Source organism: Nesoenas mayeri, assembly GCF_963082525.1.
Source record: "Nesoenas mayeri genome assembly, chromosome: 17".
NCBI classification, from domain to species: Eukaryota; Metazoa; Chordata; class Aves; order Columbiformes; family Columbidae; genus Nesoenas; species Nesoenas mayeri.
This window is the reverse complement of record NC_137565.1, coordinates 4,582,434-4,599,783: the sequence shown is the minus strand read 5'-3', so window position 1 is coordinate 4,599,783 and position 17,350 is coordinate 4,582,434. Positions and strand designations below refer to the sequence as shown.

Genomic DNA, 17,350 nt, shown 5'->3' with positions numbered 1-17,350 from the left:
AAAACAGTCTCAGGGGAGGTAGAGAGAAGGGTGAGAGAGATGGGGAGGTGGGATCCTGGACATCAATAATGTGCTTGTATGTTCCAACCATCTTTTTTTTAAAAACACAACACAGTTTATGTTCTAAATCCTACATTTTGGAGATCCCAAGGATTTAGATGGGATGGCCAAGCCGAGCATCCTGAACTCCTAGTCAGTTAGATGACACAGGACACCATCTGTGTCAGTTTGAAACTGTATCTAGATCACTATCAGTGAAGATGCACTTGAACCAACTTTTGATGTAATCTTTTAAAAAAGAAAAAACCCCAAACTATCACCCACAAAAAAACCCATGGAGGAGCCACTGACGCACAACTCCACAGTACTTAAACGCAGCTTGGCCATCCACATCTACAGCACTCCAGGCAACCAGCAGCTTGAGCACCCACATCCAGCGAGGTTTCGGCCAAGTCCGCTGCTCTCCCAGCCCGCCATGAAACGCCGAGCAGGTGGGTGCGACTCGACCTCGCTATGGGTTGTAGGGGTGCATTGGTGGACGCGTATCACTAGGGTCAGTTATTTAACATCTATACACTTTAGAAATCCAGCGTTGCACAAAATGAGGAAGTTTTGTAAAAGTGATGTAGGTGCTTGAGAATGATCATTGTATTCTTTTTTCCGCTCTCTTCATTTGAATGCAGAGATCAACAGGTTTGCAATCTTCCTCTTCTGTTCACTGGTTCCTTTGGGCTCCTTGGCACCAACAGCCATCTCAGAAGAAAGTAAAACTACCACAGGACACAGCCAGAAGCATTTTACTACCAGCATAAAGTCATTAGCATCAATAATAGAAACGAAAGCAACTACGTTGTTTAAAAACTACGTAAGTATACAATTTGTATTTGCTGTGTCTATGTCTGTGGAGAAATCTCTTGAATTATTATAAAACACTGGAAAGACTATAAGAAATATTTGTGTCTCTCCTCTGTATTCCACACATGAAGGAAAGCACTTACATTGCATTAGTTTAGGATGGAGTTGAAGCAATGTCTAGGACAGCTGGAGAAAGCTGGGGCAGCTTTGCCTCAGCCAAGGTGTGAGATGCAATTAAATGTGTTGCTCCTTCTTGGTCTCCTGAGTCACGCTGGGCTTGAGGCCGGCATCTTTTTGGATGAAACACTAGAAACACAGAGAGAATTGCCTTGGTCTTCAGTCTGATCCTGGCACTAGAGCAGCCAGGAGCACTCCTGCCGAAAATCCTGCTCACCCCATCCATTCCTTGGAGATGGTAAAATGCGCACTGAACCCAAGCGTCAACGCTTCAGATGAATACCAATTACTGGGAAGGCGTTCCTAATAGTACATTGATAAAAATCAATGTAAACATTTCACCAGAATTCATTCTTGATATCAAAACCACCTCTGCTGAAACAGATGAAAACCACCTCAGTGCAAAGCAAATCTCTTGCATGAGTAAATTTTACCCACATGCCAAAAAAGCTAAACAGGCTATCAAGATAGTAAGCTCTGCACAATTATAGCCACAGATAGCATGCAATACCTGCTCGATGAAAGGACTGTAAGTGTTAGCAGAGCTACTGAATAACAACAAAAACCCCCAAGCACATACAAACTGAAAGGCAGGTGTGTGTGTATGTACCCAGGAAAGATGCAAACCAAAGCATTAATAATTCTCTGTCCTCTTCCTCCCCTACAGAACGTGTGTATCTCCGTGACAACCCAAACGGTGAGCTGGCTAACGGCCAACTCCCAGGCCAAAGAGATGGTGAAGAGAATACCCGAATGCCCGGCTTTTGAGGCAGATTGCTGCGTTTTCCACAGTTTTTACAACATTTTGCAAAATGTACGAAGCGATCTAGAATTAATGTGTGGTGTGAATTTAACTTTGTCCGTCGATGCCAATATCAAGCAGCTAAATGTGACGGTGAGTGAAGGAGCCGCGCTCTACAGCTGCCAGAACAAGGACGTGGATCAGAGTCGGATCCAGAGCATGGGCATGGTGGGGAAGCAGAAGTACATCTGGAGAGTTTTACAGAAATATGAAAAAGTTATGCAAAAGACGAGAGAAATTTACTCTTCAGTAGAAATGTAATACGCCAGGATGAAAAAAATAACTTTAAGATACAATAGACTTGGCAAAATGTGACCTACCAGTAGTTATGCGATCAGTGTGATGCCACGAACAACACCGATAATGTACTTGCTATTCTACACATTATAACATATAATCTAGTTTAATTTAATATTTAAAGGACGAATGCCTTAAGTTATTGATTGTATTTATTATAAAACTATTTATACCATTTTATTTGCAACAGCATATAAAAAGGATGGACCGATGTAACTCAGGGGGATTTAATTAACTGATCATTATATAAATAAGCAAACAGGGAAGCGTGATTTCAGTCACTTTAATGTCATTTAAATTGTTATCTTGTAATTATTTTTTCAAAAGAAAAGTTGTTAGTAGACTGATTTTGTACTTCTCTCTTTGCTAGTGAATTGTATTTATGAATTTACATAATACATTTATTTTTATAAATTTAAGTGATTATATAGTTTATATGTATTTATTCAGATTTTTAGCTTTTATATTTTAATACTGAAAGAGAAGAATTATATATTTGCTACCTAGTAGGTGAATGGTTTTACTCATTTTTCTGTCATTATATTTGGATAAAACCTGGAATTTAATTAAAATGCGATTAAATAAGACTAATACTGCTGGATTCTTGTTTTCCTATGTCATTCTTTTTTACAATATTTTTGCACTGAAAACCTAGCCTTTAATTAAACAGCAAATTAACTAGTTGTTTCTGGTCCTTATTAAAGATATTAGAAACAGCACACCTCCTCCTTTCCTGTCCATTTCTTCTCATAGCGATTTCGTTTCTCAAGACCCCAAGCGGTTTCTCGTTTGGATCCACCAGTGGGTAAATTGTTTTCTAAGCAGCTCGCACCTCTGATGGCTTAATTCTTGCAGCTTCTGCATCACAGCTCCAGGGTCTGGGTTGGGTTTACTCCTCACGGTTCACAGCCAGCACCAGCTCAGACTCGACCACGGCACCGAAACGCGGCTGCGCTGATAACAAAGACACGAACGGTCCAGGAGCACCAGGATCACTGGCTGGGGAACAGGCTCATCCCCAGGGCAGGAGCAACATCTGCTGACCTTCCCAGGTAGGGTCAGCAAACCACTACAAGCAGGAAGACGTTTACATCCTGAGGCTTTAGACATCACCGTTTCCAGTGGTTGACACAAACCACTTAAAGCTTGCTGAACCAGAGGATTAGACAGGACCACTCCCTGTGGTTTTCTCCCTCATGCGCATATTTTCTTTCACCTTCTGAATATGTAAATAGCTACACGAAAGTGTTTTCCGTGGAAACAGATTTCCTCGGAAGCTCGAAGATGCTGAGTCAGATTGTCTGTCCCAATTCACGTCATGGGAAGAGCAATCTGAAAAAAGGAAGGGAGTTGTTCTTCCCATGGGGGCACAGAATTGTCACGCCAGCCCTGCAGACTCAGCCCACCTGGAGAGCTGGAGTCCATGCACACGGGGTGCACACCTGAAATAGGGAGACACAGGCTTATGCAAAGCTGTGGCGAGCCGGTGTTCTCCTCACATGTGCTTGCAAGAGAATCAGACTTTGCCACAAGCGTTCGGGAGCAGCGGGGCAGACCGGCTGACAGCAGAACATCAGACTTCAAAGGGCTGAGGTCAGGAAGAAATGACCAAGGAGTCAGAATGAGAGTGTAAGTGCATGCCTGGGTGAGACAGAAACAGCGACTGCGGACAGTCTGATGCCCACAGTGACACAACTGCACCACTAAAGCACTTCTGACATCTGCCTTATGCTCATTTCTGCAAGCTCCTACAGCAAGCAGCCGCTGATGTTGTGAGATGGAGTTTATTTAGGTTCTGTAGGCAGCCTCTGGATGTGGGGCCACTCAGTCACCGTTGTTTTGTCTACTGATATCGTTGGTTCCCTTCAATGTCAGACAGATGTCTTCTTTGAAGAGCCCTTCCCACTTCTCCAAAAAGGTGGGGCAGCTTCAGAAAAGGCAGGGATATTAAACAGGTTAGAGCCACGTGTTGGATGACCGAGCTTGGTCTGCGCAGTAAAGACTTGAGAGCCAGCATTAGCCCTAGTGCAGTTGTGTGGCTTCCTGTGCAAGAGACTCTCGGGACCTCTGTGGCTCAGCCCTGAGGCAGAGTGATCAAAAGCTCACCCTGAAGCCCAGAGATCATCAAAACATGACCTGAGCATTCACCGAGTCACTCTCAAGAAGAGAAGGCTGTCAGCCCTATACAGAACAGTGCAGGAACATCTGCAGATGGGTAGTTTTCCTGGTGCAGGATTGTCATGGCTCAGATAAATCCTCCTCAGCCCAGGAGGGCTGGAAGTTGGGGGATTCACCTGCACCATGTGTTGCATCTCTGCTGTGATAGTGAGCGGGTTCTTGACATGCAGTTCCTCATTTACCCTGATTGTAAACGAAGCTGTTGGCTTTTAAGGCCTATGGGCAATTTACAGTTGAGATCGAGAAGTCACAGATGGGCTTTGTAAGAAGTGTCAAAAGGGCAGGCAGCAGCAGGACTTAGGGATATGATGAGTCTAATCTTTCGTGGGTTTGTTTCCATTTTGTGATGGAAAGATGCTGGGGTTTGTGATACACACACCTTATTCTGAGACAGGAACACGTTAAAGATCAATCCGGGTGACAACAGGGACTGTTTTGTGTTTGCACACAGTGAACTTCCCAGCACCCAGCTATTCACTGCCTGCCCACCTCCTGGTGATGAGCAGCCTCAGGAGGAAAAAGCCCTCAGGGATGAGAATATGCATAGAAAAGCTCCTGAGAGTAAATCTAGGTTAAAAAAACTCCAGCAAGCATTGCTTCCCCTTCTCGTACACATGAAGACAGCCCTGAGCTGAAGTGCCAATTCCCTTATGGCACTGATTTCACTTGGCATGATTTCCACAGAGTAAATGTAGGTCCAATTTTGGTGTCATTCAAGGGTTAGCAGAATCAGCCACAGAAATAAGCCATTTCAATAATTGTTTTTTGACACATCAGCTACAGTTATACCGGCCTCACTGAAATCACCATAAAATCAGTAGTAAAGAAACAGTGCTCATCAGCCACAGCTTCCTCCCAGAGCAGTTCGATAGCATCACTGCAGTATTTGTATGCCCGGTCAGGAGTGAAGTCAGGCTCAAGTGTTGGTTTATCGCTGCTTAAATAGCAGTGAAGAATCACTGTTTTCTACCGAAAATGCTTTATGCGAGATTAAGCTAGAGATACTAAAACAAATACATGCGGAGTAAGAAAACTGCTATACCTTCTCCTGGAACCACAGGCCTGACTCATCAAAAGTTCTCAAAAACTATATTAAATCAAAGCCACCAATTCCAAAGAAGAGATTAAGCGGCGTCAACTCTTGCGCAATGATTTTAAAATAAAATCCCTCTTTTCACTCATCTATTACCTTTCACTTCAGCTAGAGCCTCAGTCACACAATACTGCTTCCACTAGGCAAGAAAATCCAGTATACCAATGAGGTGCCAACTGAAGCACAGAGAGTGTCCTACCAGGGGAAAAAACAAAACAAAAATCAGTCATTAAAGGCAAAGATGAAATGCTATTTGTTTCATTTTTTAAATGGACTTAAGCAGCTCAGCTCAACACCTAACAGTGACACCAGTTCCGTGCAAATACCGTGTTATCCAATCTCAGTGCAGCTCTGTGGGATCCACTGTCCAGGCAGCATGTGAGCCAGGAGTCCCAAATCCACGCCTGTAAGAAAATAAAACCATCGAGGCATTGGTGCAGCCCCACAGGCTTAAGAGTTTTACCCTTCTTGGAGAAACGCCAGGGCTACCTTTGAATTTACCAGCCTGTTAAAAGTAGGTGGAGAAATAGATGTTTGCTTAGTTTTGTCAAAAGAGCTTGTTCTCACTGTTATGCTTAATGGGATTGACAACAATAAGGGTCTGATCACTTTAGGAACACATCAGAATGTCAATATGTTTGGAAATTATGTTATGCTCAACGTGAAAGAGCAGACTCACTGGTTATTTAGGGTAAAGAAACACCTCGACTTGTGGAGATGGTACTTTACTCACCTGTTGCCAATCTCTGCTGCTCCTGCGAAGGGGAGCACAGTTGACTACATAGGATAATATTCAATTTTTGCTAGTTTGGCTGACATTGACTCTGGTGAGACAGGGAACAAGCCAGCAAAAAGCAAACACAGCCTGGCGGCCAACACATGGGGAAAAGAAATCACTTGTGAACCTCAAGTAAGACCATCAGAGTGAGTTTCTTTAAAGGAGTCCAAGCTTCAGAAGCTCAGAGGAGATCAGCCTTGCAAACAGAAAGCCAAGCACACAGAGCCCAAGGGGTAACGTCAGTATCACTAACAGGGAAAAGAGTCCTTGTCACCTTTCAGACTTGTGAACAAGGACGGCACGTGCTGGCCCTGATCCCGGAACAATTCCACTTACCATCTCCGCACATCCAGTGAGAAAACAAAGGCATTGCGACTAGCTTCTTCCAAAAAATAACCTTTATTGTTTTGGTTGTAAATATAAAAAAATGCATTGCACAATTTAACAGACCTACTGAAAAGTGCTACATATCAACAGCACAACAGAAGTTGTGTCATGCAACGGAACAGCAAACCTAGGCAAAGCGAGAGCACAACCTGAACTCCTCATACCTCCAAGCTTTTTTTTTTTGCCTTTTTTTTAACAAGAATGAACTCCATTCACTTAAAACACATTTAAATACAAGATAGAAGAAGAAAAAGAGCAGTTTATTCACTGTACTGTTAATTAAAAGGCTCGCTCCTAACATTGATATCGTTTGATTTGAAACCTTATTCACGTTGGAAAAGTTCAGATATAAAAGCAGTTCGGATAATGGCTAGAAAGTAATTCTATTATATACCTAAGATGTGTTTCTTTGTAACTGAATCAAGTTTTATGGATCAACCTACAATTTGGTACTACCACTTCTGCTCTAACACAGTCAGTCAGCATGAAATCCAACTGAGAATGAAACAAAAGGAAACTTGAGGCCTTAACTGATGTTGTGGGAACAATATTGGGGTCCTATAAAAGAAAAAACAAACAAACAACAAAACAAACTCCTCTGAAGCTCAAGTGTTTAAATTGAGCAGGAATAACAGGAGAACTCCTGTTGTCTCACCTAAGCAAAAAACCTCCTAAAAGTCATCAACAGCTGTCCATAGTCCTCCAAGACTGGTACGGCTGAATCCCCACAGCACCTAACCCAGGTATCATCAGCCTTTTGATTTGGGGTGTTTTTCCATGCAGTAAAGGTGGAAAGAAACCAAAAGAGAAAAAAAAAGATAGGTCAAAATAGTTAACAACCCATTCCATTTTCAGCAGCATCTTCTAGTTGGCAACATCAAGGCAAGAATTATCCAGTTCAGAAACACAGAAAGCAAAATAGCTTTCAAATAATGTGTACTACATAAGCATTATCTTACTGAATGTTTCTGCAGTGAGATTCCCTCTCCGAGGCTCAAACTGCTCTTCAGGAGTTTGAGGCTTTAAAAGCAAACAAAACAAAATTTACCTGTCCCTGTCACCTCTACCACACTCGCATACACACACACTCTCCCAAGGGAATGTAAAAACCCCTGAAGATGCAAAGTAAAGGGATGCTATTTTTCAACGCAATTTGACAGCCCTTTGTCTTTTGAAGCCACTCCAGATTTAGAGATTTAAGCATTTTCATGTTTACTGGGTTTCTGTCAAGCTTCTGGTATGACCGTGTGTGCACATGTGCCTGTGTACGCAGTGGGGAAGTCAGGTGGAAAGACGCATTTTTTCCCATTCACACAATTTTTTGCAACCTCGGTTTCAAAAGGACAGAGTAATGCCAATCATGTAAAATCCTCTTAAAACCCAGTGAAGCCCCACTGGCTCAATTCACTGAGTTTCCCACACAGCATTGTATTAAGAGGAAGAATGTCTGACTTCAGGTAAATCAAGTACATACACAACACCAAGAGCTAAGGCACAGATGGAAACATTCTAGGCAGCCTCCCTTCATGGAAAGCTTCCCGAGGGGTCTAGGAAAGCATGGAAAAACATGCTAATCGGACCAAATTGTGTTAATGAAGAATCCTTTGGTTTGGTGCAGAGATCAGACTGGTGAAGCATGCGTTTGTCTCTGCTCCTACAGCTCGTTAATTCCTTCACTTCTAAATTGCTCCTGGACTTCCACCACTTATTCCTCTGCTAACAGGGAGCACCATACGAGCCCTATTACTACACCAGATAACGCAAAAGTTCTCCACAACTTGTGTTTTGAGGTGGGCACCATCTACAACACACTGATTAACAGAATTCAAGGTCAGGAGACACCACTAGAGAATCCCAGTTTGACTTTGTGCGGATCACAGGCCATAAATATTTTATCTAGCCATTCCTCTATTGAGTGAAATATGTCTGATTTGACTGAATATCACTTGTATTCAACCATATGGGGATTCGTTAAAAATTTAGCACCAGTTCACTGAAGACAGACGTGTATCATCTGTATTCTGTGTAGACTATAGGCACTGTGTGTTTCGCTCGTTTAAGTATACTTTGGTGACAGAGGAAACTAGATCACTTAAATTAGCAGAGAAAGCATTAATTATTTTTTTTTTTTAAATAAATACAGTATTTAGACTCCTCAATGGGTAAGAAAGACAGTAAGGAGTTCAAATATAAACCAACGTGGAAGTCTATGCAGGAATTAATACATACGTGGTCAATCTCTTTGTGTACCAATCCTCAGTAGTTCTACTGTGCAGATGTGAGACACAAACCAGCTTTTTCCTGCTGCGTTTCCAAATGAAGTGAAATCACACCCCTCACAAGGTTAACTGATAAAAGAAAAAGATTCTGATTTGCAACAACAAGGTGACAAAAATGCACTGAATCACTGCTTCAAAGAGCAGCCACATCATTTCTGGTAATTGCAGTACGCGGAAACGATCTTTTCACTTTTCTTTCCCTCCCTCCCACACTCTTGCCTAAATAAGCGATCTTTTACTTCATTTTTTTCTCTTTACTATCTAAGATTTGCAGTCTTTTAATAGTGCCATGAGCTTGCTTCTCCACCACAAGTTATTGAAATAAGCACTTTTCCTCCAATTGCAACCAGCTCATGGTGCAACCGGGATGTCGGTTTTTCCATCCACATCCAGATAAAAACCTATTGGACAAAATCTTTAGCAGTTCAGTCACACTACCTCTTCCTATTCCTTTAAGGTCCTTTTCAGCTTCCAATCCATTCAGTGAGATCTGAGATGCTCCGATTTAAGCTTAGAAACCATCAGACTTCCCTGGGCTTTGAAATCTGCTTGTAGTGCGCTTGGCTTGTTGAGACAAAACTCGAATGTCGTTGATACGAGTAATGGTAAAAATCAAGCACGATCGCTGCCTGACAAGCAGGAGACCACACTGCAGGGGAGGCATGACAGAATCTGCCCATCTGAAAAGCACAGCAGAAATACAAGTGGGTCTTTTCTTGGACAATTTGCCTACTGATTTCTTTCTAGAAAACCGGATACATGTTTTTAACATGCAAATATGCATGTAGATATCTATGCATCTCAATGAGATAGCCCAGCAAAGAAAAAGTTGAGGGACACTCCCCAGCTAATCACAGTGTTAAATGACTTCACTGGCATCAAGTTCACAATCAATGATAAAAATGGGATGATTTAAAGCACTGATTTAAAAAGAATTTACGCTTACTCAACACTTTTTATCCAGATGCATCCCAAAGAACATTTTGTGATTGATTACAACATTATGTACGAAAGACGTAGATACAGATCCCCACAGAAAATCTACTCAACCTTTTAATTACTACGACAAAGACAACCTGTGTGCGCTATTTCAACAAACCATTCCTTAGCTGAGCCCTGGGTTTTTCTGGGTTCTGTCACAGGGACACAGGTTTTCACATGTGCCACAAACTTCAAACGATATCTCAGATCTACTGTAAAAAACAAAAACACAACAAAAACCATCTTGTTTGTCTGCACAGCTACAGAAAGGCTTGTTGTACTTGGCTCATGCCATTTCGGCTTCCCCTTGGGCTCCATTCCACCCTGCAGTCCCCAGTACCTCTGCTCAGTGGAGGGCTCTGGGATTCACCTTTCACTGTTCTCCCTACGGTCCTGCTCACACGTGAGTGAACTCTGCAATGAAAGCCATGAGCTGCAAAATCCCAGCACAAAGAGAAAGACAAATACTCCCTGTGCTTAGTCTCACTCCCCAAACCTCGTTTCCTTTTGGCCCAGCAAGTGGAGAAGACTGGGGACAACGCAGAGGAAAATGATGGAGAACCTACCGCCCCCACTTCAGCATGTGCGATGCCCAAATGTTTCAGCTGCTCCTCCTTTTAGCGCTGTGATGGCCACCTAATCCCCTCCAGACAGCCTGCTTTTCAAACTGGAAGAAAACTTCTCAGGGGAGGTACCAGGGAACCGTTACTCACAGTTTGCATAGCTCTTAAGAATCGGAATCAAGTAATGAGTGGAATTACAAGAGTCACAGGATCATTCCAGACTACGAACAATCAGCCGGAATGAATATCCCAGTGCTGTCACCGCTGTAATGAGACTTAAGTTAATCTGCAGTAGAGCATAGTACTTGCTCAGACAGTCACAGAAAATGTTCTGCAGTATTTTGGATTTGAAACATAAACATTCTTACATGTTTTATAACTCATGTTGAACATAACCTTCACATACAGACCAAATTTAGCTAAGTCTTTCAGGTTTTTCAGGCAGAAGGCAAAAAAGAACAAGCAAAAAAGATGAAGCGGCAAAGAATTGACTACAAGTCCATGTGCTTTGATACAGTTTCTGAGATAACAAAAAACCCCTTTTCTTAACATTACAACCCCAACTCTTGTCTCTGAAGTGCTACTACATTTACCTGTGGATGTTTTTATATGCACATGTTGTATGAAGGCAGCTGAACTCTGCAGAGTGCAAGAAAACAGTTCCCAGATTAAATGCATAGGAAATTCATGTAGCTATCTCAACTGCACAACCTCAAATCACTTTCTTGCACTTACTGCAGAGCCTGCTACTCACTTGCAATGGCTGTATCAGGAAAAAATAACAAAAATCAGCTACTTTATTTGCTCAAAAATAAAGCATGTCTTGAAACTGCTCATATGCAATGATACACTCATTCAAATAAAAAATACACAAAACAGAGCCTGAGATTTTAATTCTAGTATTTTTGTCACGAGTTGACATTATTGACAGATTTTTCTTCTCCTTTGGTTTTTAATATGATCCTGTTTAACAATTTTCACTGTTCAAGTAAAACAAATGGAACTCAATAGCAGAAAACAAAATAAAAAGCACATTTTGTTTCACAAAATCGAAAGTATATTTCCCCTTTAAGAGAACATTCCTTGGTATACAAGATTTACACTTCAAAGAACTTCGTACTTGAAGCTGTTTCGTAGAAATACGTTTGTTGCATATAGATGTACGCTGCATTGATGGAGATATATTGCTGCCCGCAGGACTCAAACCTGCTGAATTTACCTGAGCTTGGTGTTTTCTCACTTAATGGAGTACAGCACAGCACTGAAGAGGAATCAAAACGTTTTGACAACGTTGCATCATAGTTGCACACATTCTGAAGGCAGAGCCAGGTGCCCTCAACAATGTCTCGGGTGATGGAGAGAATTCTTTATAAAGTGCACCAACTGACAGGAGACTCGCCAGGCGGCTGGGCTGGCCGATTCTCCACCCCTTGTAGAAGCAACTCATCGTCTTTGGTTGTTAGGTGTCACCATCTGTTGTGTTCATCTTGTTAACGGCCTCTGCAGCTTGCTCGGGCAGGAGGGATGGATCTGACAGAATTGAGGTGGTTTTACTGAGATCCAGGAGGGTGTTCAGCACCACTGTGAAAAGGTCAGAACAAGAAAAGCCTTTAGTATGACTGCCAACAGATCCATGCGGGTGCTGCAAGGCTGTTACATGGGAGAATTATGGAAATATTTCTGCAAAACCTGCACACACAGCGAGAAACAGAGATGCGCGAGAACTGTACCCAAGGAACAAGGAATGGAGATCCAGGACTTTTAACAAGACACTTATTTTTTCTACAAAGGAGAATTCCACTTGGAAATTTTAACTATAAATGTAAATACTTGCTGAATTGCAAGGGGGGAAAGAATCAAGCAATCATGCCCAAACAGAAAGTAATTTGAAAGCTGAACACAAATCTCAGAAGTCTTCCTTCACAATGAGGTAAATCACACTGGCAAACTTACTCCAGCTAGAGTGGACTATTTGAAAGTTAAATGCAGCTTGAGACTGTTTAAATTCTGGTATCTATATTCAGCAATTATTTTTTCTATTCAGTTTTAAGCATGCAACCAAGTGTCTTCACAGTCAAACGAGGTTCTTATTTTTCCATTGAGATAATAAAAAGGAACTGGAAGTCATATTCAGCACCACGTGCTTTCTTTGCATCCTCTGACTTTCAAGAAATAGTATTACATGTGGTGTCACTACTACAGTCTGGAATAACTGCTGGATAGAACTTCACTTACTTGGCCTCAGAACAGGAAGAGAACAATGCTGATCCAACCAGGCCATTGCAGTTTGATTCAGATCCTTAAAGCTTGATGTGGAAACCATCCCATTGAACGACTCAAACAATGGCTTAATAATAATGCTGAACTGCAAATCATCAAATGTTAAGGGAGATAACAAAGGACGAGTGAAAACATCCTGCAGGAAAGGCTACTACAGTTCGGTCTGCAGAGAAACCAATGGACTCCTAAATGGACTTCAACTACAAAAGGGATTGCAACACTTCAAAAAGTATTTTTTTAAAATCTGTAACACTAAGACAAAGGAAAAATTTGAACCTCACTTCCTAGTTATATTCCTCATTTTTTGTAAAATTCCTGTACAACTCACCTGATCTCCTACAAACCAACTGCACACTGTGGCACTGTTGCAAGTGCTTGAGTATCTAGAACTTCTACACACATGTAATTTGTTCAATTTCTTCATTGCCACCTTTTCCATCCAACACTGATGGTTTCATAGCAAAAGGGTACAGAAGCCTTAGCCTGCTCTCCTGGAACGCTCACCGTATTTGAACTGAAAACAGCTTGTTATGACACTGTCACAATAATTCACCAAGTAGATTCTGACTTACAGGTACATTTACTTCAGAAGCTGGCTGGATGATAAAATTCATCTGAAGGCTCAGAATCGGTGCTTTTACCACATTACTCCAGATGGGATTTCCTGACTACATTCGGCAGCGTGTGAGACTGCGGCCCAAACCAATCTCAGCAGGGTCACACACCCCAGCTTTCCCACTGTGGCTGACAACCAAGATCAGGCTAGCAATCACCTAGAACACTTGAGTGGATTTGCATGTGCTTACAGACTTCTACAGAGTGACTGGAAGAACAACCTGGGTATTATTCTGTCGATATTCTAATATTCAAGAGTATTCTATTCTTGGGTTATCTCTAGTAGCCAAGACCAGATTACTCACTTCCCCTCTATGTGCAACAGAAACTATGGTATTTTCATATTTGTAATGAAACTGCCCTTCTGTCCCTCACAGTCATTTCATGAGGAGCAGATTTTTTATTACTATTAGCACTCACCCCGGACCTTGTCAGCTTTTACTGCAAGACATTCTGAAACAAGTCCGCATGTGTTAAGGATTCGATCCAGCTGTCAGAACAACTGTTCTGTCACAGTTATATCCTGACTTGTCAAGGGAAGTTTGGGAATGTTACTTTGCATATCAACCTTGTCTTTCATCAGCTACAAAAGCCTTTGTCTTTCCCAAATACTACAAAACCCAGCTACCCAAAATTGCACCTTCATCCCTGATAACCTCTGCTCATCTCTAGAAGTCTCTCACTGATTTTAACACCTTGAAGCTGCACAACATAAACACACTATCCAGTCAGCAAACACATGCGGAACTGTCCTTAAATAACCATTTCCATTGTTTTATTAAAGACCTATATTTTTGTAATTGTCTTGAAACTATTCCAGAGTTAACAGTGCTGTAGAATCCAGAGGTTCAACAGTTGCACCAGCTCTATGGTATCATAGACTGGGTGAGATCTTGCTGAGAGTTGTTTCCTAAAAGGATGCTAAGGGTGTCTTTCTAGGGCCAACAAAACCCAGGAAAGACGAAAGAAAGTATTGTCACATATCAAGGTATTAAAAACACTGTAATTCCTGCATGCACAACCATGCACATTTGTACTTATATTATCCAGCCAGTTAGGGTGAAATAACCAGCACAGAACACAAACATACAAAATATAAACTGAAAATAAATAGCTATATGAATGTATGAAGTTTAAGAGAGCAGTTTAAGAGAAGGTTAACACCACTGGTCATTGCTAATTACCAATATGCCTGAACTGATTCAAGCTAATGATGTTTGATCCGAATAGTCTGATCCCACACTTTAACGTGAAAGGGTTCTGCCTCGCAACAGTCTATAGGGCAAGGATTCATACCCACATGGAGATGTGAATGACAATTGAGGATGTAAGTTATTTTAATAACTTGGCTTAAAACTCACAGCAACAGGATCCAGAGTTCTTGGCTCTAAATATATTAGCATCAAACCTCAAGTTCAGCAGGTTAATACAAAAAGATACAATCCAAAACTTCCAGTTCTGCAGTGTCCTGGTTCTCACATACTCATCAAACATACTCCTCAGGTGGTCAAATCTTTGTCGTGTGATGAGAACGCCGGTAGCAGGGAGCTGCTGTTGACACGAACTGAAAAGAAGAGGTTCTGCGGTCAAAATCCGCATCAGAAAGGACACATTTCTCTTACAGAATAAATTATAGCAAGGGAAAAGTGTGTATCCCCAGTACCCTTGACCAAAGTAGCTTCCCAGTGCATGACCCATCCCAGAATGTAATTGTTACAGCCAGGAATACATACTGTTTCCAATCAATTTTGTCTATATTCATGCAGCAAAGAGATTTCTCAAGTTGCTACACACTTGTTATTATGAGCGACAAAATAAAAAATAAAGTATAGTATAGAACAAAGAAGGTTTTGGCATCCACATTAGGAGTCAAGGACAAATTTACAGTTACTCCTGAGCAATGTTACACAAGAAAATGTTACAAGGATGCTTTACGATGCAAGGATGCTTTAAAATAAAACCAAACAGACGTCATCATACTTTTAAAGAAATATAAAAAGATTTTGATTTGCTGATAAGTCCAACATAATGTCTAAGCCTGACACCTCTGTGGGTGGAAGGAAAGCCACCGGGCTTCTCAATGTGCATTGTGATAACACGTAACTATCGTAAACCCGCAGAGGAAACTAAGGCACCGGGAAGGTGAAGTGACCCATCAGGGTTATGTGCAGCTAGTGGCACAAGCTTCTCGATTCCAAGTCCTGTGTCTTACGTACTCAATCATATTTTCCAATAAGACCTGACTGCATTTGGAAAGAAAACTGCTGCAAAGCCATCATGAGGAGTGATCACTTGGTGAGTCTAGCTTTAAAAAAAACACCGTCACTGGCTTCTTCTCAGAATTATTCTGACCTAATGCATCTTTTCTGTTGCTGCAGTCGTTGTGCATTTGTGCTCAGAGCTTGCTGAAAACCCCCATGGTTTGCTACCAGAGCCCATCCCACAGCAATGTTGCTTTTTGTTTGGAAGCTGGTAGCAACCCTACTTGTGTTCAACACCCATCTGTGGTTTGGTACGACATCTGAGGCAAACATCCCATTGTCAGCCAAAGCAACATTCAAGCTGCTCTGCTCCATTACAGAAATCTCCCCCAATCTCACATGATGGTGGCATTCAGCTCCTCGATTTCTTCCCGAAGGCGCCTGGTTTCCTCTTGCATCTGGGCTCTTTCCTGCTGTAGTTTAGCGATATATTCAACTGTTTTCTGGAGCGTGAGTGCATGGCTGATCTAGACCAAACACAAACACAGAGCTCACTTCATGGAACAAAGCTAGACAGATGAAGAATTTGCCCCTAACCTGCTGTAACACCCAGAAAAGCACTTCAGCACTTTTTCTTAAGTTCCCTTCACTGTGTGCAAAAGCAAACAGATAAGCAGATCAAAATACCTAAGATAATACTGAACTCTTAATTTCTTTGGCTCATTTGCACACTAGTACAGAGAAACGTGGTTGCAGCGCTTGTTTTCTTCAACAAGTTACATTTTTGCTACTTTGCTGAAAGTATTTTCACAATTTTACATAGTTTATTTCATTACCTATCCTCTTAAAAATATTTACTTAAGTACTGAAGGATGTGCGACATCTGCTGACAGATTAATAGTGTTCAAAATTTACAATATAGATTATTTAGTTCGGGAAACCTGAAGTCGTTAACCAGAAGGTACCATGGTGTGGCTATCACCAAAGGAGAAAGAAACAACGTCACGGATCTTTTTAAAAATACTCTTCAGTTTTCAGGAAAGAATTAAAAATCTGTACTTGAGAAACAAAAATAATCAGACATTTCACTAAAGCCACTATGTCAGAAGAAAGGTGATGTAACAGTAAACGCAAAGTCATCGTATGCTGCAAATACAACAAAAATCCTCATTACTGGTGTCCCAAGAGCAAGGATTGCAAAGATCAGGTTTTTTCTTTCCCTGTTGGCTTTAAAGCTGCAGTATTTCATCAGACAGAACTCGTTCAGCATTTGAAGCTGCCTCAGAGAACAATGTCTAAGAGAGGAAGTGCTTTCACATGCTGTTCCAACTATAAGCAGTGTATTTATCACCCTTCCCTTTCCAAGTCCCTCAGTTCGAGTGTCTCCCCTGACTGACTGGCTTTCTCATTCAACAGTGAAGAAACTAGATTTAGTAACAAGCCTTTTTAGAATGACCCTTCCTTATATCCCATGTTAAACTGTTAGCGCTGCCAAGTTACTTACCAATGTGGAGTTGGGTGAAACCAAGTTGACCAGAGCATCGAAACCAATCTTGATATTAAACCTTCTTTTTTGTTCTGAAATATGCTTCATTTGTCGGTTCTGCATAAATAAAATTAGCTTAGTCTATGCTGCTCTTCTTTACCATTCTACTGCTATGACTACAGCAGTTATTCAAATTCACAGTATGATTTTTCTTGAATTGCAGCATTCACAGTCTTCCCAGTCAAAGCCACACAACTATAAACTTGCAAACAATTATTTAAGTTATTAAAAATGAGTGTCCAGTGTATTAAATTCCAAACCTTTAAAGTTTTCTTCCTACAGTAAAAAAATGCTATTTAAGACTGTTACACAATTGCC

General features: G+C 41.4%; 1 protein-coding gene across 17 annotated transcripts in view; it reads right to left on the bottom strand.

The window, feature by feature from the left end:
* MLXIP (MLX interacting protein) overlaps positions 1–17,350 on the bottom strand; it is a 52,675-nt gene that overhangs the window by 2,122 nt on the left and 33,203 nt on the right. For 5 of the 17 annotated variants that reach the window (XM_080354998.1, XM_080354999.1, XM_080355000.1 and 2 more), the window contains 5 exons: positions 16,991–17,089; positions 15,886–16,013; positions 14,726–14,849; positions 12,626–12,755; positions 6,567–11,971 (listed from right to left, as the gene is read on the bottom strand). In XM_080354998.1, the coding sequence (XP_080211124.1) occupies positions 11,850–11,971; positions 12,626–12,755; positions 14,726–14,849; positions 15,886–16,013; positions 16,991–17,089 (603 nt within the window). In that variant the 3' untranslated portion in view covers positions 6,567–11,849. Of the gene's footprint in view, positions 1–998; positions 1,162–1,249; positions 1,405–2,853; positions 3,086–3,193; positions 3,574–5,498; positions 5,598–5,728; positions 5,807–6,566; positions 11,972–12,625; positions 12,756–14,725; positions 14,850–15,885; positions 16,014–16,990; positions 17,090–17,350 lie in introns of those variants that run through there. The other 12 variants (XR_013922935.1, XR_013922936.1, XR_013922940.1 and 9 more) reach the window with 12 other exon arrangements.